The sequence below is a fragment of the Papilio machaon genome, chromosome 7 (genome assembly GCF_912999745.1).
Source record: "Papilio machaon chromosome 7, ilPapMach1.1, whole genome shotgun sequence".
Classification (NCBI taxonomy): domain Eukaryota; kingdom Metazoa; phylum Arthropoda; class Insecta; order Lepidoptera; family Papilionidae; genus Papilio; species Papilio machaon.
This window is the reverse complement of record NC_059992.1, coordinates 1,160,195-1,187,654: the sequence shown is the minus strand read 5'-3', so window position 1 is coordinate 1,187,654 and position 27,460 is coordinate 1,160,195. Positions and strand designations below refer to the sequence as shown.

Here is a 27,460-nt window from a genome sequence, read left to right as displayed (position 1 = left end):
GGTTGCAAAGTTTTCGGCTCCATCGCAGTTATGGTAGCTAATGTAATCTTCGTCTTAGGGCTCCACTTACCTTCTCTCTGCGCCGGTGCTATGGTGGACAACGGAGGTGGAATGGGCTGCGGAAACTGCCCATAAACCGCTGGATAAGCTGTCGAATATCAATTTGCACATTTCACAATGAACACCTATTATTTTGCGCAACGCACATGCACCAAATAATAATAGATACACAAATTATAAAGCAATATTGCTACTAATTTAAATATATTAAGTACATAAAATCCTTTTTTTATAAACTTGAGACTTTACTGACAGGTAATAAATTATATAAGAGTTTTGGTTTGAACAAAACGTAATACACACAGATTTTAAAGTTCTAAAATTTTGTATGAAACATTTTACACAATATTGAAATGCCAATTATTCCGAAATCAATTACCAATGTATTCGATAAAAAATATACATATATCTGAAAGGCACATAAGATACTTCTAATAAAGTAAATGCTGTAGATGTAACAGTTAAATATAATAAATAAAACATTGATAATGCAACTACTGAAAGTGAGCGCACGATATTCAACATCCTTCTGTAGCGTGCTATATGAACCAACAGAGCATTACACTTTCATTATAACTTAACATTGAACAATTTATAACATCCTTTATGCACATTTCACGTCAATGATCGATCTTCAAAAACTAAAAGTCCTTCTCTACCTTTAAATATTTATACATTTTAGGGAAGTATTCAAGAACTTTTGAACTGAAGATCGATTAATGTTCAAGGACATTTAAAAGCTCTATTAACTACTACATATGTCATAACACATAAAATAAAACTTTAATAAACATTTCGTCTAACAAGATCTGAGCAATTTAATATGTTATAATGTTTAAAACATCTCTCTAGAAAAACATTGGAAGTCAAATCGTATCGTCAATCTTTTTCCGTACCTAAGAACAATTACCCCGATAAAATGGACGTCGATAAAGACGAACATGAAGGGGAGATGAGAGATAATTAGGTTCTTGTTGGGAAAAGTAAAATTTTTGTACAACCTTTGCGGATACAATTTGTTTCGGAGTAAAGCAATACTTTGTTTAATTTGTCAGATGTCAAATTAGGGTTTCGGTTTGTTTGTAAGTCGAGTAATGCGAAAATTTGCTTAAAATTTTTCAATACAATTTGTTGCGATTCAATCGTGAATACTTTTTTGGCAATCTATCAAGAGGAAAATTTGAAATGTTATTGCAGAGGAATTGTACTTTGAAAATTTATTGTTCTACCATGTTATGATGGATTTTTCACCAATTGTTATCTTAGCATCACTCCAGCTTTTTGATTAGAAACCGTATGGATAGTAATTAAAGATTTCAACGCAGATGAGAGTACTACAGACGACGAAAGCAAGCGTTATATGCGTGCGTTACTCACCGACGCCGGGGAAGGGCTGCATGCCGGAGAACGCGGCGTGCTGCAGCGCCGCGGCTTCGCCGTTGGCCAGGCCCTGTGCCGTCACTGGGACTGCTGGAAAGTCCAAGTTATAGAATGTTTTATTACTATCGTTAACTGATCCAATGGGGTTACAAAAGCGGTTAGAAAGTCAGAATTAGATGAATTGTCGTTGAGAAATGCTCTACGAGAATTTCGCAGTTGAGAAGAGTGGTCTCAAGGATTAGGAAACGATACAGAGAGAGAGAGAGAGAGAGAGAGAGAGAGAGAGAGAGAGAGAGAGAGAGAAAAGAAAATTTGAGGAATGAGCAATAGCGTTGCCACCATGTGGCTACCATCCATCACATAGTCAAAAAAATCAAATGCAAAGCAGTTCAAAGTTCCTTTGCATTTTCTTTTTGAAAACTGCTTTCATGTCGCAAATACCACTGATTGGATTTAAATGAGCAATATCTTTTACCTTTTTTCTTTGTATATCTCTTATTACTTTTGTCTTTGTATAGAAGAAGTATTTTGAAAAGGTGTATTGTAACTTACGTCCAGTGAAGGTCTGGTGGATGCCGTTGGTGTAGACAGCATCCTGCGGTGGCGGCTGGCCGTTGGTCTGTGCGGCCATGCTAAAGCCGGGCATGGTGGGCGAGGGCAGAGAAGGCAACGCGCCGCTCAACGGCTGCCCGCCGCCCGTGCCTATCGCCAAACCGGAGAAGTTCTCTGCAATAAACAGCTAGAGTTACTGGTGAAACTACTCATTGAGTCGGTGCGTGAATTTTATATTTAGGTATAAGTAAGAATAACTTCTGCTGGTTTATTATAAACGGCTATATGGACAGTATAATTAACATTGTTTGTTGGTTTTAACGTCTTTGAAAAAAGCGAAACAACATCTTAGCTGATAAATTTCTTATTACCTGACTAATTAAGAAACTTATGAAGTCAAATCAAAGTTCTTCAGTGCGACTCCGGGAATGAAGTTAAAAACTAAATAAAGTTTATTTACAAAGGCTTCTGTCTTCCAATGTTCTACGTCTTAACCCTTTCTACCTTAATTTGTTTGAAGTAAGTAAAAATTTCTTTTTGAAAAAAAGCAATTTTAATGATTAGGTCGACGTAAAAGTACGAAATATTGTTTGAAGTAAAATTAAGTACGAAACCTTTTCTTTTGGCAAATATTTCTTTAATTACTTAGTAAAAGATCTAAAGGTTTCAGAAGTCGACTTGACTGTTTCGTCCCAGACTTTATTGTTGAACAACTCTGTTCACTGCCTTTTTACTTCATACAAATAATAATAACATGAAAATTAGTATAAACTACCGAATCTAATGTTAATGATATTTTAAAAGTTTAATCCCAAAAGGCAATAACTGGTCTCTATGACTTCTTTTTTTTTAAGAATAAAAATAGTGTAGAGGTATAGTTTTTTATTGCTTCATCATCAACATCGTTATCCGTCCAGATGTAATGATACGCTTCATATAAATGTATAAACAGTGGTGATACCAGAGGCAGGAGGCACGACCGAGTTGGGCATGCCGTTGAGCGCGTGCGATGCGAGGCTCATGGGGCTGAGATAGCCCTGAGCCGTCGCCGCCACCATCAGCGCCGCCTGCTGCTGCGGGATTTCAAACTTTATACAACAATAAATATTAGTTCACGACCACTAGGGTCTTTGGCAATAAAAGATTACGAAAAAAATTGCTTCGTAAGTTCCTTAAATTATAGTATGTACCATATATATAATAACGGTCTAAAAATGTACTTTTACACCATTAAGCTTAAATAAGATGTTCATGACAATACAACGAAATCATCATCATCATTGGACGTCATCAATGGTACGGGCGACCGATGCAATACTATGACCACACAGAAGACAGGTGTGAAGTGGAAATAACCCGCGTTTCGTCTGATGAGGGTACGTACCGGATAATAAATTTTAGTAGTCATCCCTTTTCCACCATTTTGTTATAAGAAAGGTGTGGAGAGTTGGTTTTGTAGAGGTTCCAAAGAAAGTTGAAATATACTGTGCTACTTCCTGTGCGTCCCTTCCTTTATTGTTTAAAAGTAGGCAACGCATTTTCAAATGTAGGTGTCTACGGGCAGCGGTCACTTAAAACGAATGACAAAGTAGTGTGAGTGATACCTGCTCAGTGATGACTTGCGCGTAGGTGCCGTACGCGCCGAACTGGTTAAAGACGAATGGGTTGAGCAGGCTCATGTTGCCGGCCATCTGCTGCATGCGCCGCAGCTGACGCTCCTTCTCAGTGTCCGCGAACTTCACTACCAAGCTCGAGGACGCGCCCTACGACAACACATTCTCAGATAAACAAGTTGGAAGGTAGTAGTTTTGCGATTACATTTATATTACTTACATTTGCTACAAATAAATTTTATTGTCGTGTGACTCTATGATTGCAAACTAATTTATATTTATTTTATGAACTCATGTTCCTTTTTTACTTTTACGTCTTATTTTATGCCATTCAGCAAATTTTCAACAAACGTTAACTGGCTGCAAAAGTACACCAAAACAGGTATTTAATAATTAAAAGGCAAACGCTTCCAACTATGAAAGGCAAATGTAACGCGAGGAAAAGAGACTCTTTAAAAATGAAACCCCCATTAGGTCGACAAAGGCGATTCCGTTCTCTGGAAACTACAATGCGGGAACTAAACGGCAAGCGCATTCATTATGTATTTCCCAGGGCAAAAATACGTAGAGCCGGCGTAGGCCCGGCGAAGCAACAAGTCGTTCCCCTCTGCGCTGCAACAAGTATTGGGCGGACATCCAAAAATGCATCGAGCCTGCAAAGTTAGCCCGTAGAGCCTGCGCCACTTCACCGATGTTAAGTAGGGGTAATTGCCCGGCTGTTGGCGGTCCATTTTCTTTGTTTATTGTACTCAAAATTTGTTTTAGGCGTGTAGTTTTTGGTGCTTGTGCTTCTAGGAAAGCAGTTGTAGTTTTGTTACTTCACGTTATAAATTGAATAGCTTTGTTGGATATTTTTTTTATTATTTATATGCCGGTTATTCTTGCAATATGTTATTTAGCTGTACTTTTTTTACGAAATTGAAAGTATTGGTGGACACTTCGCTAAGTGACAAAAATATCTGATTGTGTGATTCTATTAATAACTAACTTTTAAACAAAATAATTAGTTGTAAGTTATCCCGGTCAACTAACCCGCACTAGGCCAGCGTGATTGATACACCCCTAACTTCGAATAGGCTCCGAGCCCCTCAATGGAGACATACCTGCTAGTTGACTATCTATACACAGAAGTCTGCAAAGGAAAAGCGCACAATAAAGATAGTTTCGTAAGTCGTTTAAACGTTATCACGGCTTTGTTTCATAAGGTTCCCTTCGCTTAAATCCAGCCGATTCCCCAGCGGGCTCCCTCGGGAACGAATATAGCTTACGACCTAGTTTAAGAATAACGTTCGAACGCCCTCTACAGAAGTTAAGGTACGACTTGATTATTGCGAAACGTTAACATTAACAGTCTTGTTCTTGAGACAGACAGTATAACATCTAGATAATCTTATATATGTTAATTTTTATAAAAAAAAATATTATCGTGGCTACCATGTGATCATTACGAGTAGTAAGTAATCTTTATGTTGCTTAACAAAGTTTATCACTAAAAAACTTTACTCTAAGCTGGATTTAACTAAACCATGCGTCCTCTAAATGCAAAACTGTAATAAAACACAAGTATTCCAACAATATTGTAAAATATTGTATGTTGGTAATCAGTATATCATTCTTAATCTGGGGCACTGGGGCAGCCCCCACCATTGTAAACGGCTATGATAATAATGATAGTGTGGATTTTATTACCCAGTTCTGTCCCCCTTTCCACGTTACGAGCTACACGGGACCCATTCGTTACAATGTTAAGTCCAATTAAAGGGATATTGCCTACTTCATTGTTGTGGCACAACTTAAGAGTAGAGTAATCTCTTTAGAAGAGAGGACTCTTCTAAAGAGATTACTCTTACTGTTTAATTTACAGTTTAAGACAAACACATCGTATTTTGAATTAGACGAAAATGTTGACTAATATTGAATGATTAATTAACATCAGTTCTAAGGTTCATCGTATGATAGTTTCATTTTTTTTATTTTAATAATAAAATGTCAAAGGCCATTGATCATTTCTTATCGTTCGTGTAATAGATTTAATATTTCACGTGAATAAACTCAACTATAATTGATATAATATTGTGATATAATTTCGTGGAAAGTAATATGAAGCATGATATTATATTCCAAGAATAGATATTTTTCTTCGAGTAACCATAGGAGTCTACGAATAATTGGAACTCACGAATTATTCGAATGCTCCCGAATAATTCGACTGAAAATCAAATAATTAGACAAATTTCGAATAATTGGATTCCAATTTCGAATTTCGAATTAAATATTAATATTCGATTCAATTTTATTTGATCTTTCGCACACCCCCAGTAGAGCTTTTCCGTAGAGGCCAGTTCTACGCCTCGTAGCAAACAGATGCACACGTAATATTATTGTAATTTTACATTAATTTAACAAAATGAATTATTGATTTTGTAATAAAATAAAACTGTGTAAGCTTAAAAATGAGTACAAAGAATATCATTGATTTTGGCCCAGACGAAGCTTAATAGCGTACGCAGAAACGAAGAAAAGAAATATAAAACATTTCAGATGCAATCAGACTTAACGTAAAGTGCAACAAAATTGTATTATTAACTGAGAGACTTACTACATAATTGTAACGTTCTCTCGAGCACACTTCTACAATATAACCTATCGTAATAGCTTCTAGTCAGTTTATAATACACAATCTCGAATTGGAATAGCAGTTCACAAAGTACAGTCGTCAAGTCGAGTAATAACCGCAGCGAGCTGCAGTACAGTCGTTTACTGCGAGCAAACATCGAGACCGTTTCAATTAATTGCATCGTTTTGTTGTCTGTCCGCGGAGTCTTGCAATTCATTCTAACGCGTACTCCTGCACCGGATAGGATGAAGTAATTGATACGGTGATATTTAAATGTACTTTAAATTATAATTATCTGTTATTTATGGGAATTCTAGCTGTTGCCCGCGCCACCGTCCGCTTAAAATATGAGTCTATAGCCTTTATAAATACTGTTCTATTGTATTAAACAATATTGGTCAAAGTCAATAGTGTTTCTTGATGGTTTCACGTATTGATTACATTCTGAATAACGTTGTATTTATCTTATTGAGTAATCTAAGTCCTTTAATTTGCTAGAATGAACATGAACAAGTTAGTGTATTAGGAAATGATGCTAGAATGAACAAAAGGTGGTTTGATATATCGCAACACGTAACGGAATGCTTTATGTGCGTCCAGTCTGTGGACAGATCGTGATCAACGGTAAATAACTGAGGCTCGGAGACAGAGGGCTTCCTGCCAAACCGGCACCTAATGGTCTGTGCGGTGTGCGGGGCAGGATGCGGGGAGAGGGAGGGTGGAGGCCACAATGGCAGATTCAAACGTAAATTATGTTGTAATGTACCGCTAATCAGTTTTTGATCAATACCAAAGTCTAAGTTACCCAAATAGTTGTTTGTGACCTTCTTGGCCTTTGTATGATAATAGTAAGTACGAAAAACTAATTTACTAATATTAGATTTCTTATTTGATGAATTATAGATTTTTGCAGGTTTGGATGCGCATAAGGTAGGTTACTTACATTAAACTACTTATAAAAATAAAGATAACTAGCATTTGCCCGCGATTTGTTGACACAGAATTAAAAAAATATATATATAATTTAGTGTAATAATAGAGTCACCCGGCGATGGTGTATCTGCCCAACAGTGGAAGAATTTTTCATATCGGTTCAGTAGTTTTTGAGCCTATTTAATGCAAACAAACAATCCTTTCTCTTTATAATATTAGAAAATAAAGATATTTATAGCTACACACTAAACTACTCGTAACTTAGATGTTTATCACGAGCATGTTATTTTTCACTTGTATAAAATTTTACGGTGCCTTAAGCGAATTATTAAAACACGACGTTATCACAACCGGAATCTACAAATTTATGACTATGGGGTTCTTTTAATGTTGTAACATGTTTGTATAATTTCTTAAATGTGTTTCAACAAATTGTTTTGTCGCGTTTCAGAAATTGTATCGAATTTAAGTTCGATCTGGTTGTTCCTAACACTTTGTATTCGAGTGAGAATTGCACCCTAAAATAAATTAGAATTATTTTATTTATATGTCGATACTTTAAATGAGTTTAGCATTAAAAATAACTGAATGCAATGACACATTGTACATAGGCTTTGTCCGTAAGTGCACAGTTACAGTGGTACAGTAGCAGGCTATACTTAGCGTAGAGTACGGACCGGCTGCCGCATACGGAATGACCTCCAGCTGGCGGCACAATGCACGTAATGCCGCGCCGGATGTAGATGCATGTATATAAAGCCATGTACATACACTGTAATGGCAATGAATGAGACAATGATTAAAAATATATATCTATATATATCGCAATAAAACAAGCGAATCCGGGAAAAAGAACAAAAAAATATTTATAAATTAAAATTGAATAAGTTTAACTGTACACTATTCAGTATCATTTAATTCAAAGACGTAGGTAAAATTTATCACTACTTTAGTGTCATAAGTGTGGGTAGTGTTGTTGATTAATATTTTGATTGTTTTCACGTATAAACCATTACTAGTGATTTATTTTTTGTCATTCATTGTATAAGGATGCACTCTAGTGTGACCTCAGCTTAAAGGTTATCAAGTAGCGTGCAATGTATGCATGGCCATCACACAGCGACACCCGCTGTCCTGCCTCTCACACCTACCTATATACAGTACTTCCTGAATATAATACAGTTACTATCGGTAACAACATATAATTATTTATATTTATGCCACTATGCTTATTTTGCGTAAGTGTACTATAATTTTAAAGACTGAAACCTCTAAAATGTATTTATGCTATGAAAATGGTCAAAAGATTGCTGTGCTATCATTGCAACGTTCCGATAATAATAATCTTACTAATGTTATAAATGCGAATGTTTAAATGGATGGATGTTTGTTTGAAGGTATCTCCGGAACAGCTCAAAGAATCTTGATAAAATTTGGCACAGATGTAGAACATAGTCTGGAAGAACACATAGGCTACTTATTACGTTTTTAATTCCGTGCGGACAGAGTCGCGGGCGACAGCTAGTCGGATAATAAAACCAAAAATGTATTATTAATTACACCCCATTCGAAGAAGGAATATTACTTCCGAAGGAAATATAGGTTATAGTAAGTATTAGACCGCAGTATTTGTCAGGAATCACAAATTTATCCTTCTACCGTAGGGGGCGGAGTAAATACGATTGGATGCCATCCTTAATTATAGCACAAAGCTTTCGGTAAACAGCCAACTTGTCTAAATTAATTGGGAATAGGTATTATAAATTGAAAGTTATTTATTTCCAAAGCCGTACCCCCCGAGCACTTTATAGTTTGAATATTTCGATTAATCAGCACAAAACCACAGATTCGGTCCCACTTAATTGAAACACAAATACCTCGACGTGATTGGTCGGTGGCAGGATTAAACCGGTTCTAGACCGACTCGAACTGGTTCATACCGGATACAAAGGGCGCTAATTGTAAGTTGTCGCTTATTTAACAGACTTGTTTATGGTTGTTAATGTTAACGCTAAAACAAGTATGTTTAATTAATTTTGGAAAGGTTTCCGTTGAGATTCACTAACATAAAACGTTGCTGAGAAGTGTGAGATTTACATGCGGATAATTATAGTTTAGTTGGAGACGCTAGAGGCAATTTCAATTTTAGATTTATCGGGTGAAGTTTGTAACGTTGTTATAAATATGTTGGAATTAATAATTGAGACATAAATCTCGCTCATTAATTGACACAGTTTTCAGTTTTATTAGACAAATTCTGAAATTCCCTTCTTGTTTAAAATAATCATTGTAGTAGGTTAGTAAAATATAAAGAAATATTTATTAATATTTATTTTTTAACAAGTACTTTATTTTGTTACCAACTAAGCATTTAACAAATTATCGAATATATAAAGATATATAAAAATATCTTACAAATAATAAGTGAAGTAAATACATAGACCACTGCGCTGTGTTTGTACTTTATAATTGAAAAATCTTAGTTTAATATAGCACAGCCGCTTATCTAGCAATCTTGGTTGCGAATGGATTTTCATTAGCCGCAACAAAGAAAAAGCTCGGGATTGAGGACTAACAGGCGGGCTAACCGCTTTTATACCGCCCGAAAGCATCCCGGTCTAATTGCAGCTTTGGCCGTGTTTTATTAGTATGAAGGTCTTTGTAGGCCTGTAATTCCCTCATATAAATAGTAGGTAGTGTCGAAGGCTTCTCTCATAAGTCATTGTTCGTTAAGAGAGGGCCAGTGTAAAAGCCTCGCCTTTATACCGCCTTCGTAATTGGAATCTTTTAAAGTTTACCCTGGCAATAAAAGGGCTGGAATGGCTCGACTATAGGGTCACTTTATACCGATTTGGCTCGGAGATCGGCAGGTTCGAGTTACTCCCTTTGCTTTTATTTCTCAGCGTTAAACATCCTCGTTTCTTTCGTATTAACTGCTTTAGTGGTTGTTTGTACGCGATGTGCGGTCGGAGGGAATCGTTTGATGCGTCCAATATTTTTTACAGTTAGTTCTAACGACTTGTTAACATCATACTTCGGTTAGATATTTTACTTGATTTTTTGTGTAATAACTTTTTACTAGATTCAGTATATTTACCACGTACTAAATAAAATAAAATTTTAAGGCACCGGCGTAATAATCTGTTGTGGTGTTTTAATTTATTTTTTTAATTGCTAGATAATTAAGGTGTCTTGAATATCAATTCAACGTCCTCGTGATTATACGTGACATGCTACGAGTAACAGTAACAGAAGAATGTTTAAAAAATTAACCTTCCAACTAAAATCTTCATACTGTTATAATATTACGAGTATTAAGAAATAAAAAGGCTCAAATATTCATTCATTAACTAACACTACTGAACCGTTATAAAAAATTCTTTCACTATATGGAAACTACACTATCTCCGGGTGACATAAACTATATTTATTAATAGATTTTTTTTATTCCGCGTGGACAAAGTCTGCGACAACTGTTAGTAAATAAAGAAGAATATGAATACAACGATATGTCGCTGGTTTAAATAATTATTTGCTCTTATTTTAGATTCTTCAGTATTTACCATTTATCATTAGTATTATAATAATAGGATTGAAGTTTGAAATATCAGCTGTACTTGAGAGTGAAGATTCTTAAAGTATACGGTCAATTGTTTACGGATTAGGATGTCTGCAATAACTACCTTTTGTATTATTCATCGGCCAATTATAGTGAAAGGAGTTTTCTGTTTCTCTCGCGAAAACAGATCGGGGTCCTTGGCTAGTTGTGAACATTAGGGTGTGCTTTCGTGGTATATAAATAATTCTTTATATGATACTATGTTTTTTTTAAATTCAATGAAGAAATTTAATTGGAACAAATTGTCTTGAATGAAATATTTTATCCATCTAATATAATATTTATTCATAATCGATTTAATTACGATTGAATAAATTTTAAATGTAACGTGAAATAATCAATTAATTTCAAAATAATGTTGTGTTATATTTTTTTACTAATAAGAGATAATTCATCTGGTCATTGTTAAGGTATTGGTATAAACAATTGTTAATCTGAATTTTATTCTTTAAGTAAATGTTTTATTTAATCTGTATGCAATGTGGACATCGCCTTACGGTTACTTGGAGTAGGCTTGTTTAGCTCCGACAATTGGTTCCGCCTCCTCGTATTTTAATGCCAGATCAAATGTCGAAGGGTAATTTATTTACCTAATATTATTTATTTATTATCTTCTATATTTATAAAATACGTCTATGGTTTTGTTACAATTTAAATTAATAAGGAGTATTGTTTTTTATAGTTTTGAAGGTTGCGTTTGCTCGTCGTTTTATATTACGAAAAATTTTACTTCAAACCTTTATATGTAACAAGCGCTCACCCGCGAATCCGTCCGCGCAGAATTAGAAAAGAAAAACTTAGTAAGTAACATTTATATTCTTCCACACTTTGTTCTTCATTTATACAAAAATTTCACCGAGATCCGTTTACCTATTTTGAAGATAACTGATGAGAAACAGCCATCCATCCATAATATTTGTATTTATAATATTAGTAAGAATTTAAAAGTATTCGAATACTACGCTATGAAAGAATATGAAAAAGCAATAAAAAAATTAAAGTATGCGTTTAGTTTAGCGTTGCACGGCCGTCGTGAAAGTTCGAAAAAGGAACGCGAGAATGTCATCAACTTGGTGCATTGTTAAACACAAACAAGCAGTCAGCTTTATAACTGAGCGCCGGTGAACAGACAGACACGAACAAATAAAACTTGAGAGCTTTTAACAAGATTTTCATGCATTTAAATCACTAACGACACATAAGCAACTAAGAGAACATCTCTCAAACTATTTATATGTTTAACTAGCTCATTTGAAGACTTGTAGTTATTTACTTGTTTTGTTTTTGTTTGAAAGAAGCTTTAGAAATTCTAAAGGAATTTGTGATACACATGATACGTCACAGATTGTCACAAGTAGTTATATTTAAATATAATTAAAATTAAGTTTTATTTCAACATTAACATGGTCGAGTTTAGATGAAAGTAAGGAAAGTTAATTAATGAGGAATAAGCCTAAATAAAGAGAGAAGGGAAGGTACGTGTAAAAGCTAAGTCGCTCGCTCCAAGTTCGCGGACGGAAGCCGCGTCGGAAAATCGAGTTCAGTCTTCATTAGCGGGGGCGCGGGGTGTAGCGAGGGATGGAGAGTTAAAAAAAACTTCTTCATAAGAAGTTTAGGCCGAGTCAAGTTTTCCATCAACAAAATTAAGGTGCGCACTTAATATCAAAACTTTGACTTAATGGATTCAAAATTTTACATTTATTACTCGGCAAGTAATCAATTTACATTATGACAAAACGTAAGTACGAAGTATAATAACGAGGCTAAATAACGGAGCCCTTTTAAATATTAATTAATTAGTCCCTTTCAAGGAGATCCCTTTCCGATTTTAAGCCGTCTTTTCATTTGTATATAAATTCGTTGAAAGACATCGCAGAAGCAAGCAGAAGACTACAATATAATTTCGTCTAATTTTTTATCTTACACTAAAAATTATCTTTGTTTCATTGTTTTTAAAATTTAGTCATTCCGAAGTGACACAAGAAACAAGTTTCTGTCATTTTCTTATGTCTCAACGAATTTTCGTAATATTTCATCTCAGTTACGAATATAAGGATAAAGATAAGTAAACAAGGATGTACCATTATCTAACTATAATCTGCACTATAATTATATTTGCAAACTAATAATTGAACATGTATCTGATAAATATGTAATATCTAATCTCATGTAGTAGATCATGCATCAATATCTACCGTAAGCACATGATAATTATAAAGTAAGTATTGGAGCGTAATAGCGCGTCAATTTCACGCTACAACAGATCAGTCATTAATTGATACCCCAGGGAGTCGTGTGTAAGCATTATATTAATAATGACACAAATATTACGTGACAGCGGATCTCTTTTATCAATATTCATAGTACTCGTATAATACTATAAGCGTAAATAATACTGATATTATAAATGCGAATGTTTAGATGGATAGATGGATGTTTGTTTGAAGGTATCTCGGGAACGGCTAAACGGATCTTGAAGAATCTGGCACAGATTTAGAACATAGTCTGGAAGAACACATAGATATTTATTAATTATTTTTTTAAGACTAAAACGGAGTCGCTGGCGACAGCTAGTATAAAACATACGAGTGTGCTGTGCCTAAAATTTGTCTACTAATTGACGATCCGTAACTTTTTAGCCGACTTCAAAAAGAAGGAGGTTATCAATTCGACTGTATTTTTTTTTTTTTTATGTGTGTTACCGCGAAACTCCGCCCCTGGTGGTTCGATTTTGATGAAAAATATTTTAATCGAAAGGAAGTGCTTGCAGGTGGGTCCCATTTTTTTGTTTTTTTTTTAAATAACTAGTAGATTTTGAATACAGCTTCAAAATTTGTTACGAAAATTAGGGACATTTTTGCTTTCAGCGCTTACGTAGGCTAAACTATAGGACCTACATAAAAGTGATGTATGGCGAATTGTAGCTCTTTAAATGTGCTAAATAAAAGTCAGCGATAGCATATATCTATCTTTTATAGTTTTCTCACAATAACCATTTTTTTCTTCAGAAATATCAATTAAATTCATGCCCTATTTCCGACGCTATTATTCGAGTTCAGTATTAACCCTTATGTAAATAAACATGTTCATTATCAAGAGAATTTAATGTAGATTATATTTGCGATTGAAACTATATCATTCTGTCTAATAGTTTAGGAGATATCGTAAGAATAAAATTACGCGGAAACGAAAAATGCTACACGAAAAGCACAAATTTGCTTTCTGGGCTTACGTAGGTCAAACTATATGACTTACATAAAAATAAGTATGGAGTAATTATAGATCCTTAAATTTGCTAAATAAAAGTCTTCGGTGGCATATATCTATCATCTATGGATGTCTCACAAAAACCATGTTATTGTGAACAAACTTCGATTAAAATGCACACGAAAAACAGCGTCGTAAGCTTACGGCGCTATTATATTATATTCGATATGAATCCTTATCCAAATAAATATGTTTGATGGCTAGAGTATTAAATGCAGATTACATTAGCCTTTAAACTATGTAATTCTGATCAATAGTTTGGGAGATATTAAATAATTAAAAACTACGCGCATTCGAAAAATGCTAGTGCGGCGCGCGGCTGGACAAAATTAAAGGCACGCTACGATGTATTAGTTCGTTAATTTTCAATTTGTATACCGATTTTGATAATTATTTCATTGTTTAAAGGATAAGTGGTTATCTGCTGCATTCTAAATTAGTTTTTGAATTGAAGTACACACATATTAAATAGGAAAGTCCTTTTCTTTATTTGTCTTATTTATGTCTTTATATGCATTATTATAGTATAAGGTGGAAAACGAAGCGAGCGCATGCGTATTACACATTATTACATATTATTTACACATCTGCAATTTTAGATTACTTTAATCGACAGAGAGGGGGAGGCACAGAAAGATTTCCTCTTCATATGCGTCTAAAGGACTAAAATTAGGCCTCCGGCAGGCAAACTCACAAGACTGTACGCGGATTTGCCTCCACTTGACGCATGTCTTCTGTGTGGTCGTGGTATTGTACCCAGTGATTCGACCCATTTGTGTAACAGATGTTGTTGCTAGCGTCTTCCACTATTAAGTCTTACTAGTTAACTCCTTTTTAAAGTTAACCTTAATTAAAAGTATGCGCCGTATATCTTGAAAACATTCCATTGTAATCAATTTTACTTTCATGACGCCAAAGTAATAAAATTATAAGTCCATAAAATGTATCCCTACCATAATTAGAATTTACCCCGATATATTTATGAAGGTCTTCATAAATTACATAAAAAAATGAAGAGATTCCCCTTCTTTATGAATTATAAGAAAACTTTATAAACTCTAAGGCTAGATTAATATAAATATTATTTATACTCGCCCTATACGAGAGTAAATAACAAAATGAAAATTAATAAACTACAATTTTTTATGACTAATTTATTTTTATTTATGTCCGTATTTCAGTTTAGAACATTATTATTAATAATTTTAGTTTATTTAAATTATTAAACTATAAGTTTCATAACTATATTATAGAATAGTTCAAATATAATTTTATTTAAGTTTCCGAAGTGAAATTACATTCTTGGGCGCAGTTCAAATTTCCAAAAGTTGGTGGATTGAATTTTTGTTGGCTTGCCGGTGGCGAGACGTCAGAAACTTGAGAAATTCGAACTATGTATTTTCCCTCTATTATGAAACTAAATATTTTAGGCACAAACTTGAAAATAGGACAAAAGTATAAAGGCTAGGTAAAGAGTAATTTGTAAAAAAAATCTAAAAGATAAACACCAAACTAATATTAATATAACACCGTATGTTTGCGGCAGGCTTAGCACTATTATGCGAATACCTTCAAATTTTATATATTTGTGAGATCACGGTCCAAAGATCATTACTTTATCCTTTATCCTGATTGCCGCTGTACAAGAAATAATGCGTGGCTCATTTTTCCCGCTCTCCCCCGAGACTTCCGTGACTGAACGATGGCCGGACCTGCTCTTGAGACGCTATGACTTAAGGCCAGGTACACACGAACGACACGAATAAGTAATTAAGTGATAATAATAATGAAGTCTTTTTGTATTTCATTAAAAGTAAGCAGAATTTTCAATTATTTTAAAGTCACTTAACTAGATTATTGACACTAAATTAGTAGATAGGTTCCCCTAAATATAATAAAAGTTGGTTAGGTGTATTCATACCTTTAATAAGAAGAAGCATAAAACGCTGTGAAAAATTAAAATTAGCTTTACATTTTTAATACGTTTTGAAGCAATTTTTTGTTATCTGTTACAGTTATAGATGTTGAAAAGACAAAACTAAAAAATACAAGAAGCGGCTAGGAAGGTGATAAAATGATAATATTTTGGGAATAGGAGATGAAAGTTTGTATAGTTGTAATTATTATAGCCTCAAAAATTAAAATGCTACCCGAATAAAGTAATTCCCGCAGACGAAGTCGCGGGCTCAGCTAGTAAGATAATAAATGAATGACAAAGACAATATTAACAAACTCATTAAATTCATTCGGAAGGCAAACATTGTACACTTATTCACAAATTAGATAAAATAATGTAAAAAAATACTTGCTAAAAAACATAATAACCAAAAGACAAAATTCATATACATATTAACAAGTACAAAAAATAATGAACAAGTGTTATTCGACCAAGTTTGAATGCTGAATGGATAAGGTCTTTACTCAGCAATGTGCTTAGTACTTTGTAGAAATAACCGCTGATATTCTGCAATAATAATAATAAAAAATACTTAGTCTTATCTTGACGGAATACGTAACATTACTAAAGTGTATATACAGCACTACTTAGTGATATTCTACGATTCCGTATTTCGACAGAAGTTAGGAAAGGGCTTGGTAATCAGAATTTGTCCGGCAATAAATGTCCGGACTATAACTCTCCAACCTTCGTATTAATCAACAAACTCTATACGAACTATAAAATTAGTAGTCTTATTGAATGACAACGTAAACGCTTTACCCAATATTCTTTATAGCTTACGTCGAATAGGAAAAGTTGTAATAACGCTTATAAAACTGAACTTATTTAGAGCTAGATTGTATACGTAAGTTTTTCAAGTATAATATTTCTTTATATACGAGTATTATAAGGCGGCAACCTGAATTCGCCGAATTAGTGTAGCGACCGTTGCCTATAAACATCCGCAACTGCAGATGCGTTGCCTAACTTTAATCGACAGAGTAGTGGACGCACAAAAAGAGAATATTTCTCCTACCTATAAGTCCCCTCCTTTGCTCTTGTGCATATTACTGGATTAAAATAAATTACATAAATAACGCGTGTGGGTAAAATAAAGATAATATACTTTGTCAATGCTTATTATTTAATAAAGCCTTACAGTTATGTAAGTTTGCAAACAATTTACACCACAACAATGAACTACCAAAGCATTAAAATGAATCTATAGATAGAGCCATTATCTATAGCCGTTATCTATAGAGTGCGCGCTGCACTGAAGCAATTAGCAAATCAAACCGCGAAGCGTCCTCCGAGTTTCTGCTTTAAAGATGCTTTAAACAGAAACTACTTCGGACCATTAATTCATTCCCATTAATCCCCTCCCTTTACCCCCGCAACTACTGTAAAAAAGAAATAGCTAAAAGAATGGCAGCGACACACCGAGAGCACCCGCGCTGTAAGCCGCTCTTACCTCATTAATTTTCATCTTTAAGCGACTACCTCACATAATTCTCTCTTGAGTGCCTCCATACTCGGTGATAAGGGCTCCTTTAAACAGGTTTTTTATTAAACTGAGCGTCAAGTCGCTCGACTGACGACAGCTGATAGCGGCACGCTGTTTATTTATAAAACAGCGCTTTTTCCGCTTAAAGTATAGCGATTTTTTCCCCGCGTCCCGAGCACCGAGCTGTATTGTTTCCCTCCTTTAGGACGTACGGGAGCGTAAAGTGCGGCAACCGTATTTTATTACAAACGATACGTACAGTTAATTTCAATTTATTACCTCCCCTTCGGATTACAACTCGAGGACCTTTAAGACAAATTTAAAATGTTTATTAGGTTTCGTCTGTACTATTACGGGAAGAACAACTCAGTGAACTAATTAAATAAAATATTCCTACTGTTTAAGTGCCATTACACAGTAATGTGATCTTTAATTGTGATTTAAATGTTCAAGAAAAAAGAAATTTATTCGTGTCAAGTTAATTGTAATTCAGTGACAGGGCTGAGTATTAAATATATTTTTTGTTCAATATTAAATATTTTTATTTAATCAAATGCTCATAAGTTTTAACCATGTCATAGGATCCAAATATTATGTTTAAGTAACCTACATGAGACAGTCAAATACCAAAAGCAACTTTACCTCTATAACATATTTGTTACTAACAATTAAGTATTTAATCTCAATTAATAAGACACTTCTAAGAAAAATGTTTTATACATCGATTTTGGTCTCAGAAACTAACGATAAATGAAAAAAAAGTTCGACAAATAAGTCCCTTGTTTTAGTATTCAGTAAGAACAGTACAAAAAAGCTTAGCGATGAAAATCTACAATTCGATATTCGAGTAGCACTTGGCTGGGCCCAATTAAGGACGAAAACACAAACGGTCTTAACATTCAGTATGCATTTGAAGCTGCAATTGCTACCTGGCGCCGGCGACCAAATGGCACGAGATTTCGCGACCGAGAGCTCTTACCCCGCTTGCTATTCTATGCAAATCGCTCGCCCGATGTGAGACTAAACGAGCGTTTTGGAGATGCAAGTTTTTAAGCAAACAGACCCTAAGTTATTCAAGTGTACGCCTTTGCATGGGACTCGCATACGAAATGTTTAAGTGCACCGGTCGTTTATTTTTGCCGTCCGGGACCGTTCGCCGTCCCCTCAGGTAATTCCGACTGAATACTATATTAAAACTGGCTCCCGGTTACACGACGCGCCAACCTCCGACAATTAGCTTTTATTTGACTTTAACAGAGCCTGATTTCCACAAAGCTAATCTGGAACGCTCAGATTAAGGTCATCGAACTTTTGAAAGAGAATGAGCTTTTTTTGTCGATTCTTTAATTTCGTTATGACTATAACCGCGGCGGATAATATTATTGTACGTTAATTTAACGTAAGTAGGGAAAACGTTTATGTCTAATTTAACTTAAGTTGTATTTATGTAAAATTACGTAAAACTCCAGTACTTTTATATATGTAACTATTTAGTTTATAGTAACTGTATGAACTTGGAAGCTCGGAAGTGTCATATTCTAAAATGTATATCCATAAATTGTGCCAGCTAATAGAAGGGGATAAGTTTTAAAGTGAGAGAGCTTGTGTTGCAAGTTCAAACCGTCACGTAGTTAAGTTGACCCCGCACGAACTTAAGCTACGACGTGACGAACTAAGTGCAAGTAAAGATGAACTTACAAATAATGCGGAATTTTTTGGCATATATGGTCTTTGAGAGAATATTCAATAGGTCATGTTTAAGACCGTGTGTCACAAAATTTACTGTTGCACTCGTCGCTTAAAGATATACATAGTTAATAGGTTTTTCCTGGCAACTATTAAACGATTGTAGTAATTTGTCGCTTATTGTTACCACCAATCAAAGTCTCTATAAAAAAAAATTACAAACAAGTGACCGAGTGTCCTCGCTTGTTTGGTTCTCTAGGCGAGGCTGATTTAGAAAAGGTGGGGAACAAGATAAAGTAAGGGATCAACACATTGGCCGCTCGCCAGGCGTCGCTTCCTGTGTCCTTGTTGCCGTTACTTAGCGCCCGATAGGGTAGTGTGTAACCAATTTCATTGGACAAATTGCAGCTTTTATTTTGTTTACTTCTTTTGTTCTGTCTTATTTACCTTATCTAATATATGTTGACTTTGTAGCACAGGTTATATAAATAATATCTTACAGATTATAATGAAATACGTAATAACAGATGTAGAAAGATAAATAGAGAGTGACAGAGTTGTTAAGAATTTTGATAAAATAACAAAGAGATATTTAATAAGTCTTTTCCATAACAGTTTAATCAGATAAAATGTTTTGTGAAAAATGAGCAGTAATTATTTTCTTTTTTTTTAACGATATTCGTATAACGTAGACTATGGAAATGTAGATTTATGTTAAAAGATGGCCTAAAGCGAGGTGCATTTTAAATTGGCAGCTAAGTAAAGCTCGTTCATCTACATCGTATAGATCGGTTCCCACTAACGAGAGAATAATTACACCTTGATCCCTATTAAGTATGCAAAAATGCGGATCCTCGATACATACATAAAGTCTCGCGCTCAAGATACTCATACAAGAGATACCTTTCTATAATACAAGTTAAATTTTATTACCCTGAAGTAAAAAACAATTAATAGTACACTGAATATAATACGAGCGTGTGTTTGAATGTATGATTTTTTTTATAGACAATTTAGCCAAAATAAAATATAACATTATATACGGTAGTATTTTCTTTAAGTACATATATTTACCACTAGTTGTCGCCCACGACTCCTGTCCCGCGTAAATAGAAAATAGCAATATTTCATTCCTTGGTTATGGCGTTGGTAGACAGAAGTATGCGTATTTATACTCCTAAGGCCTCTTTTCTACAAGCTTGACTGGCTATAGGATGTAGTTGCCACAGAACTCGCTCACGAGTGGCTGGTTTTTCTCAGTGGAAAAAGGGTCTTATAACTGTATGCTCTGGTATCATGGGACCGAGGGACCTCTGCGGGGGAAGAAAGCAGTGAGGGTGTGGGGGAGGGGACATGCAGCGCTGATTTAATACAGAAGCACGAGGGTAACATTATGCGCGGGGGCTCCGGGCATTCAGAACGAAACTGGGGTTAATTAGCCTTTGTTATTTTATGTTAATAAATTTCGTCCCTATTACTGGAGTACGAGCTACCAAGATTAGAGCATGTTCTTTTGGCTGCGAGAATATGAAAGTTGGTTTGTTTAACTCGAAGCGTGTTCGCTCCGTGTAATTTTTGCGCTATCTATCGCATGAGTTGAATAAGGTATAATCAGAGCAAAACATCTTTTCATTGAATATACAATTTTTATTGTACTAACGAACTATAACAGTAGTCATAATCATGTTCTAATAAATCATATAAATTGTTACATTAAATCAATGGCTTGATGACATGAGTATTAACATGTACATGTTTAGTAAAACATATTTATAGAATTAACGAGAGAAGGGTTATAAAAAAATCAAATAATAGTCAAATAAAAAGCAATTGTCATAGGTGCGGACATCGGTCGGCGCAATAAAACGTTATTGTCCCATTAGAGCAATAGTATTGGCCGATATATAAGGCGCTGTCGTATGTTATGACACATAGAAGTCAACTATAGCAATAAACTCGATTGTCCGTCCGTCCGGCGGCGCAATAACGTGCACCCGCCACCCGTCCGTAGCAGCTCGTAGCATATCGTAGCTGCACGTAGCGTTTGTAGCAAAGCGTTGAACTCGCTTTAAAAAATGATGTCTATATTTTAAGTTGTTTATAAAAATCACTTCATTTATTTTATTTTTGTATTAAAATTCTTTATAATTCAGTATTTCTTCCTGATGTTATGCGATTATGACATTTAAACAAAGTAAAATCTTTACTATTACTTCGTGAACAGGGTAATTTTTACCACTTTTACTTGAATTTTCGCAACTTTACATTCAATTGGGTATGTTATCTAATATATAAAATTCTCGTGTCACAGTTTTCGTTGCCATACTCCTCCGAAACGGCTTAACCGATTCTCATGAAATATTGTGAGCATATTCAGTAGGTCTGAGAATCGGCCAACATCTATTTTTCATAACGCCCCCCCCCCATTTTTTAAATGCGCGCGGACGGAGTTGCGGGCGACAGCTAGTATAATATATAATGGTCAATATACATACATTGTAGGCCACATGTGAAAAAAATTCAACTAGGAGTTAAAAGTAAACAAAGTAACAAAACCATTTCTGTGATTCCTGCAAATTCTTCCTATTTGCAAAGCGTGTTTTAAAAAGGGACTAAATTTGGGTCAATTTCTTCACTACTCGGGTCCCCGGCGTCCGGATCATCGGGATGAACTTTTATTGGACCCGTACTTCCGGATCCGGGGACCTCGTATTGTTTACAAGTCGTCTACTATCTACGTTTGAATTCGGGTAATGTCGGGATTGTTAGTTTATGATTTTATTTGATCCTGCAGTTTGTTACATCTTAGATATCTTCTTTAGAATTTACTGATTAACTTATATCTTTCTATATATATATGTAAAAGAAAGTCGTGTTAGTTACACCATTTATAACTCAAGAACGGCTGAATCGATTTGACTGAAAATTGGTGGGCAGGTAGCTTAGAACCAGGAAACGGACATAGGATAATTTTTACCCCGTTTTCTATTTTTTATTCCGCGCGGACGGAGTCGCGGGTAAAAGCTAGTATTCTGATAAATTATTAAGAAAAGTTTACTTTTTATAGGTTAACAACAAATGATTTGGGTATTTAGGTGGAAGTTTTACTGTTTTCTGGCTTAAAAAAAGGAAGGTGCAAAGGCAAGGTAATAAAAAATATGCATAATCTACGTGATTATGAGATAAATTCCGCGATCATAGTTTGGTCAAAGTTATGTTAATTGGTTCTCAAGTGATAGACAAATTAAAAAAAAACCGTTTTCCGTTTATATTCACTTTGTTCGTAATACAAATTTCCTTAGCACTTTACAACGTGATTAAGAAATGAAAGCTGATACCTAAACAAATATATGCCGTTATCACGGCGTCTCCATTTTAAAATTGCCGTCCCGAAACAGGGACCCGGTTTAATAAGGGTCGGTCGGCAATGTTTGTACTGCCGCAGAGAATCTCTTAATTTTGCGCCCGCCTCGTTCATAAGCTCAGTAAATAGTACCGCTCTAACGGTGTTTATTGCAAGGTGTAAACTTACAGCGATTGCCCGACGAACAAGCTTTTAATGAGATTTGATGGAATTAAAATAACGTTCAACGAGACCTTACAAATGGCTGTTTTGATAAACTTAGCTTAAATGGCACGGGTTAAAAAGTTACAAACGTTAAGTAAAGGTAAGTTCGTAGTATTCTTTAAATACAAAGGTCTTTAAGGTTTTTTCGAACTACGAAGAAAGGAATTAACCTTGGTATTGGGGTTTCGTTTATTTTATGGTACACTCAAACCAAGGAAGTATAAAGTGCAAATTTATGCCTTTCTATTTTGAAAATCGTTGTCACGATTTTTACTTTCATAACAATAAATTAATATACATCTTATAAATGTGAAAGTTTATATCGATGGATGTTTATAAGAAGGTATCTCCGGAACTTCTCAACGGATCTTAATGAAATTTATCACAAATGTAGAACATAATTTGGAAGAATACATAGCCTACATATAGAGATTTTTTTTAATACCTCGCGGACGGATTCGCGGGCGTCAGCTAGTTCTCCATAAAACATTAAAGTAACGAAAATTCAATCGCATTAACTCTCAATAGCTCTTAATAAGATATTCCGGAAACGTAATTAGATATGACATATCTAAGTAGATATACATATTATATATGTAGCTTAGTATGTCTTAGCCCGCCCTCAGCTTGTAATTGGCTAATGCTATGTTTGTATTATGTTAACTCGTTACCTCCCCTTGATGACTTGGATGAGGTATATATATTACATAGTTACGTAGAAGTGGCCGGTCTAAGTTACCTTGATGTTAATCTAAGTTGAATTATTTAGGGAATGACGTCGGTCAATTGAGATTATCATAGTATCGTATATTTAGTTACACAGTTGCTTGTTAATTGTGTCTAATATTATTGACAATGGACGTATTCTTTTAACAATTAACTTAATTAATTTTGTTTACGAAGAATAGGCCTTTTTCCTTTTTTAGAAGTAAAATTAGTTAGATGAGTTAATTATTAAATTTACTTCACTGACGCCATTAAATCGTCACCTATGTCACTATTTAAATATTGAAACTAATTTTCAAGTATAAATGCAAAAGTTATTCTGTAGAATGAAATAAAATTCGTATAAAAAGACCACAAATTATTCTTTAGTTAAGCGAGCCGAAAAATAAGTACTTATTTCGCCTTAATTTATTAATAAAAGGCTTTGAAGTTTTCCTTCAGAATATAGACTTATAAATGGACTTCGCAGATTGGTTGAGTTTACTTGAAAAGTGAAAAAAAATTGCTATCGACTTTAAATCTCTTCCAATCTTCAAACTCGTTTTGGATCTCTTTTTGATGGTCGTCGATTTATGTAAAAATGGAAGTTTCGTTGACTTACTTTTTTCAGGAAAGCTTTGGCAAAATTCAAATTATTTGTCTCAAGTTAAGAGATTATATTTGAAAGCTATACGAAATACACTTCCTGTCAGTACATATTTTACTGACAGAAAGTGTACAATATGAAGTGAAACAATATGAAGTGAAACAATATTTTTATTAAAAAATACCATAACTTATGTAACTTTAAGAACTTTATATCTTTACTATATGGGTACGTTGTGATACCTAAGTCTTAACTTTTCAACCAACAGATTTTTTTTGTATCTTTATTCCAGTTACCATTTTATTGCGCAAAACCATTTTACATTCATTCTAATCTTTTAATTTAATTGTCTTGTTTAGCGCTAAGTTGCAAATAGAAAATATGACTAATGTAAAACAAGTGAATGTTCTTGTAACACGGCGAGTCTACTTAAACTCATTTACATACATTATACTAATTAAGATTTATTTATGGTGAACACAACTTACGTGGTCATGTTCTCGTCGTACAAAATGTAACGACGGTTGGATGGAGCACTTTTAACTTGCTACCTTCTATAATATTTTTCCTTCCTATGACGCGTAATTAGAGCCGATTATTATAGCTAACTTCTTTTATACAAACAAGTAGCTGTCGCCCGCGACTCTATCCGTGCGGAAATAAAAAAAACAAAATAAGTAGCCTATGTATTCTTTCAGAGTATGTTCTACATCTGTGCTGAATTTCATCATGATCTGTTGAGCCGTTCTGGAGATACCTTGAAACAAACATCCATCCATTCATCCATATACCAAAAAATTTGCATTTATAATATTGTTAAGATTTAATCATGAAAATAACTCTATTGAAATACTGAGCTGTATTTTTCCATACGTTTTTTCGTCTTTTAAACTAGGTTATGTATGGTCTTACCATATAACGTTATCAAAATAAAAACTTCATTCATTAAATAATAAACAATCTATCGTAAAGAAAATGGTAAGGTTTTCTAATAACATGAACAACAAAGGCTTATTACTAAAGAAGACAAGTTTATAGTTATCCACGAGAGCCTGTTCCCCATAAACTATAGCAGATGAGGGTGACGGGGTTGCTCTTTGTTGGCGCGGCCCTTACGTGATCCCGACTGAAGTACAGATTTTTTTTCCTTTAATAAGAGAATCGAACATCTTGACCGAATCTCCCAAATACAACAAAACAGATTTAAGATGTATTAAAGAATAGAACATTATGTTCTGATTCTATTAGTGAATATATTGTTCTACTAATTGAACATTACTTTAAAAAATTCTATTGATTTGACTAGGCTTAGGTACTGGTAGTGAATTATGTACGCTTCTGATATATTAATATTAATTATAAATAAATCATTTTCATCTGGGATCATGGTAACCCTTTGTTAAGATAGGGAATATTTACACTTATTATGTTGAACTTTTAGCTTGAAGTAGTTAACTCTACTAATATTGCGTTAAACAATTGTAAAGTTGCTTCAACAACAGAGTCTACGTTGTTGCTTTTTTATATTTTATTACATGTAAATAAAGTGAAAGCGTTTAGAGCAGTATTTGCCGCTGCCGCCGCCGCCCCGGGGACTGCCTTTAACACTTTCCTGTTAATTTATATCTTCATCTACAAAACGCTAAAGTGGACGATACCTAATGATCTTGTTTCTTTATAACTCCGCGTTTTGTAAAGTAAATAAGGAAAATTATGTTTTATGATCGTTATTACTTTTGTTAATTGAAGTTTGCTAAAGAAATTCCTATTCTCCTCTTTTCCTTGGTTTGCTTTTTTTTTATTAACAGTTAAAAATTCAGTCTGATTAAAATAAAAGTACATATTTATATTTGCGTCCATGAAAGGTAAGCAGAGTTTATAAATACTTCGAACAGACTGTTAGTAATACAGTTAGAATTCAGTATTATTCAAAATTATATATATTAAGTTATATAAGTGAAATGTTAGAATATGTATATAAAGTGTGAATATGTCATCAAGTATTAACTATCAGAAGTGTTGACAGGTCGAGTAGGGGGAGGGGAGAGGAGGGGATTCCGTCGAAATCAGAATAGAATTTCGGCTGCGACCTTCTCCCCGATAATTCCTTTTGCTGAGCACGAGCACAAAGGCGCCCTCTGCCACCCAGCGGATTTTCCCTCAACTCGGTCCTAATGACGTTTTTGTCTGGCCCATCTTCCATTGCTTGTAATCTTGTATTTCGAGCAAATATTGATCGAATTGTACGAGAACGCGACGGGCGATAACGCGAGGTGTCCCCACTTATTTGTTATTTACGAATCTATCAGCTATCTCCAATTAGAAACGGATTGTTCGTATTGAGAGCGAGAAATGAATTATTTTGAACGAGTTCATTGCTTAGTGTTGGAGTGGATTCATTTCTATTAAAAATGAAAGTCGATTATTTGTTAATCTGTTCAAGTCTTTTGACATATTTTCTGCTTTTGTCACAGTACGTTTATTTTGGCCGCCCTTTGATTTTATATGTTCTAACAAAATTTTGTTCGCAATTATGTCTGTGTTACGTAAATTAAACAATTCAGTAACATCATTTACTTTAAAATAAACTCACGATAAACTTTTCAACGAAAAAAGCTTACAGGAAAAAAACAAAATTGCAGAGTCCACCATCGCAGAATCAGCGCTCAGTCGACATGTTAACTAGAGAAAAAAAAAATCTGCCTACAGCAAACAAATTGCAGCCGCTCCTGTAAACATGCAACTGCTGACTTGAGGGTGGCGAAAACTCCTAAAACTGACCGTCCGGTCCAGTCCGGGCTAGTCCCGGTCGACCGCTTAAGTTTTAATTAGTACGTCGGCAGCTTCATACTACTTTATACGACCACAGGTACATTGTTAATTCAACTACTTTTTTCTCATTAGGTATTTGCATATATGTAGAAATTTAGATTCTAACTTTTTTGTATACTGTTATGCATATTATTGTGTATGCATACATGAAAATAAAAATTATATAATTTTTGAGGTTAAAAGTGGTTTAATGAATAGATAGCTCTTTCAGCATAACTAACATTTGAAACAATTTTTTCTTTAGTCAGTAATTCATCATCAGCTCACTATACGTCCCCAATGAGGGGCTCGGAGCCTACCCTAAGTTAAGGGTGACTGGGCCATAGTCAACCACGCTGACCAAGTGCTGGTTGACTTCATACATATCATTGAATTTCTTCTCAGATAAGTGCAGGTTGCATCACAATGTTTTCCTTCACAGTAAGAACGTCGCGTCGCATAAATGTACATATATAAATTGAAAATCGAAAAACACCTTGGTACATGACGGGATTCGAACCCAGGACCTGTAGATTGCAAGTCAAGTGCTTAACCCCTGAGCCACCGACGCTCAGTAAGTAATAGTCGACGGTAATACG

The 27,460-nt window shown here is 34.5% G+C and overlaps 1 protein-coding gene across 2 annotated transcripts in view; it reads right to left on the bottom strand.

The window, feature by feature from the left end:
- Positions 1-27,460, bottom strand: part of LOC106715963 (CUGBP Elav-like family member 4) — a 423,044-nt gene that overhangs the window by 1,578 nt on the left and 394,006 nt on the right. For both annotated transcript variants that reach the window (XM_045678517.1, XM_045678518.1), the window contains 5 exons: positions 3,597-3,755; positions 2,954-3,080; positions 1,993-2,166; positions 1,438-1,530; positions 71-148 (listed from right to left, as the gene is read on the bottom strand). In XM_045678517.1, the coding sequence (XP_045534473.1) occupies positions 71-148; positions 1,438-1,530; positions 1,993-2,166; positions 2,954-3,080; positions 3,597-3,755 (631 nt within the window). The remainder of the gene's footprint in view (positions 1-70; positions 149-1,437; positions 1,531-1,992; positions 2,167-2,953; positions 3,081-3,596; positions 3,756-27,460) is intronic.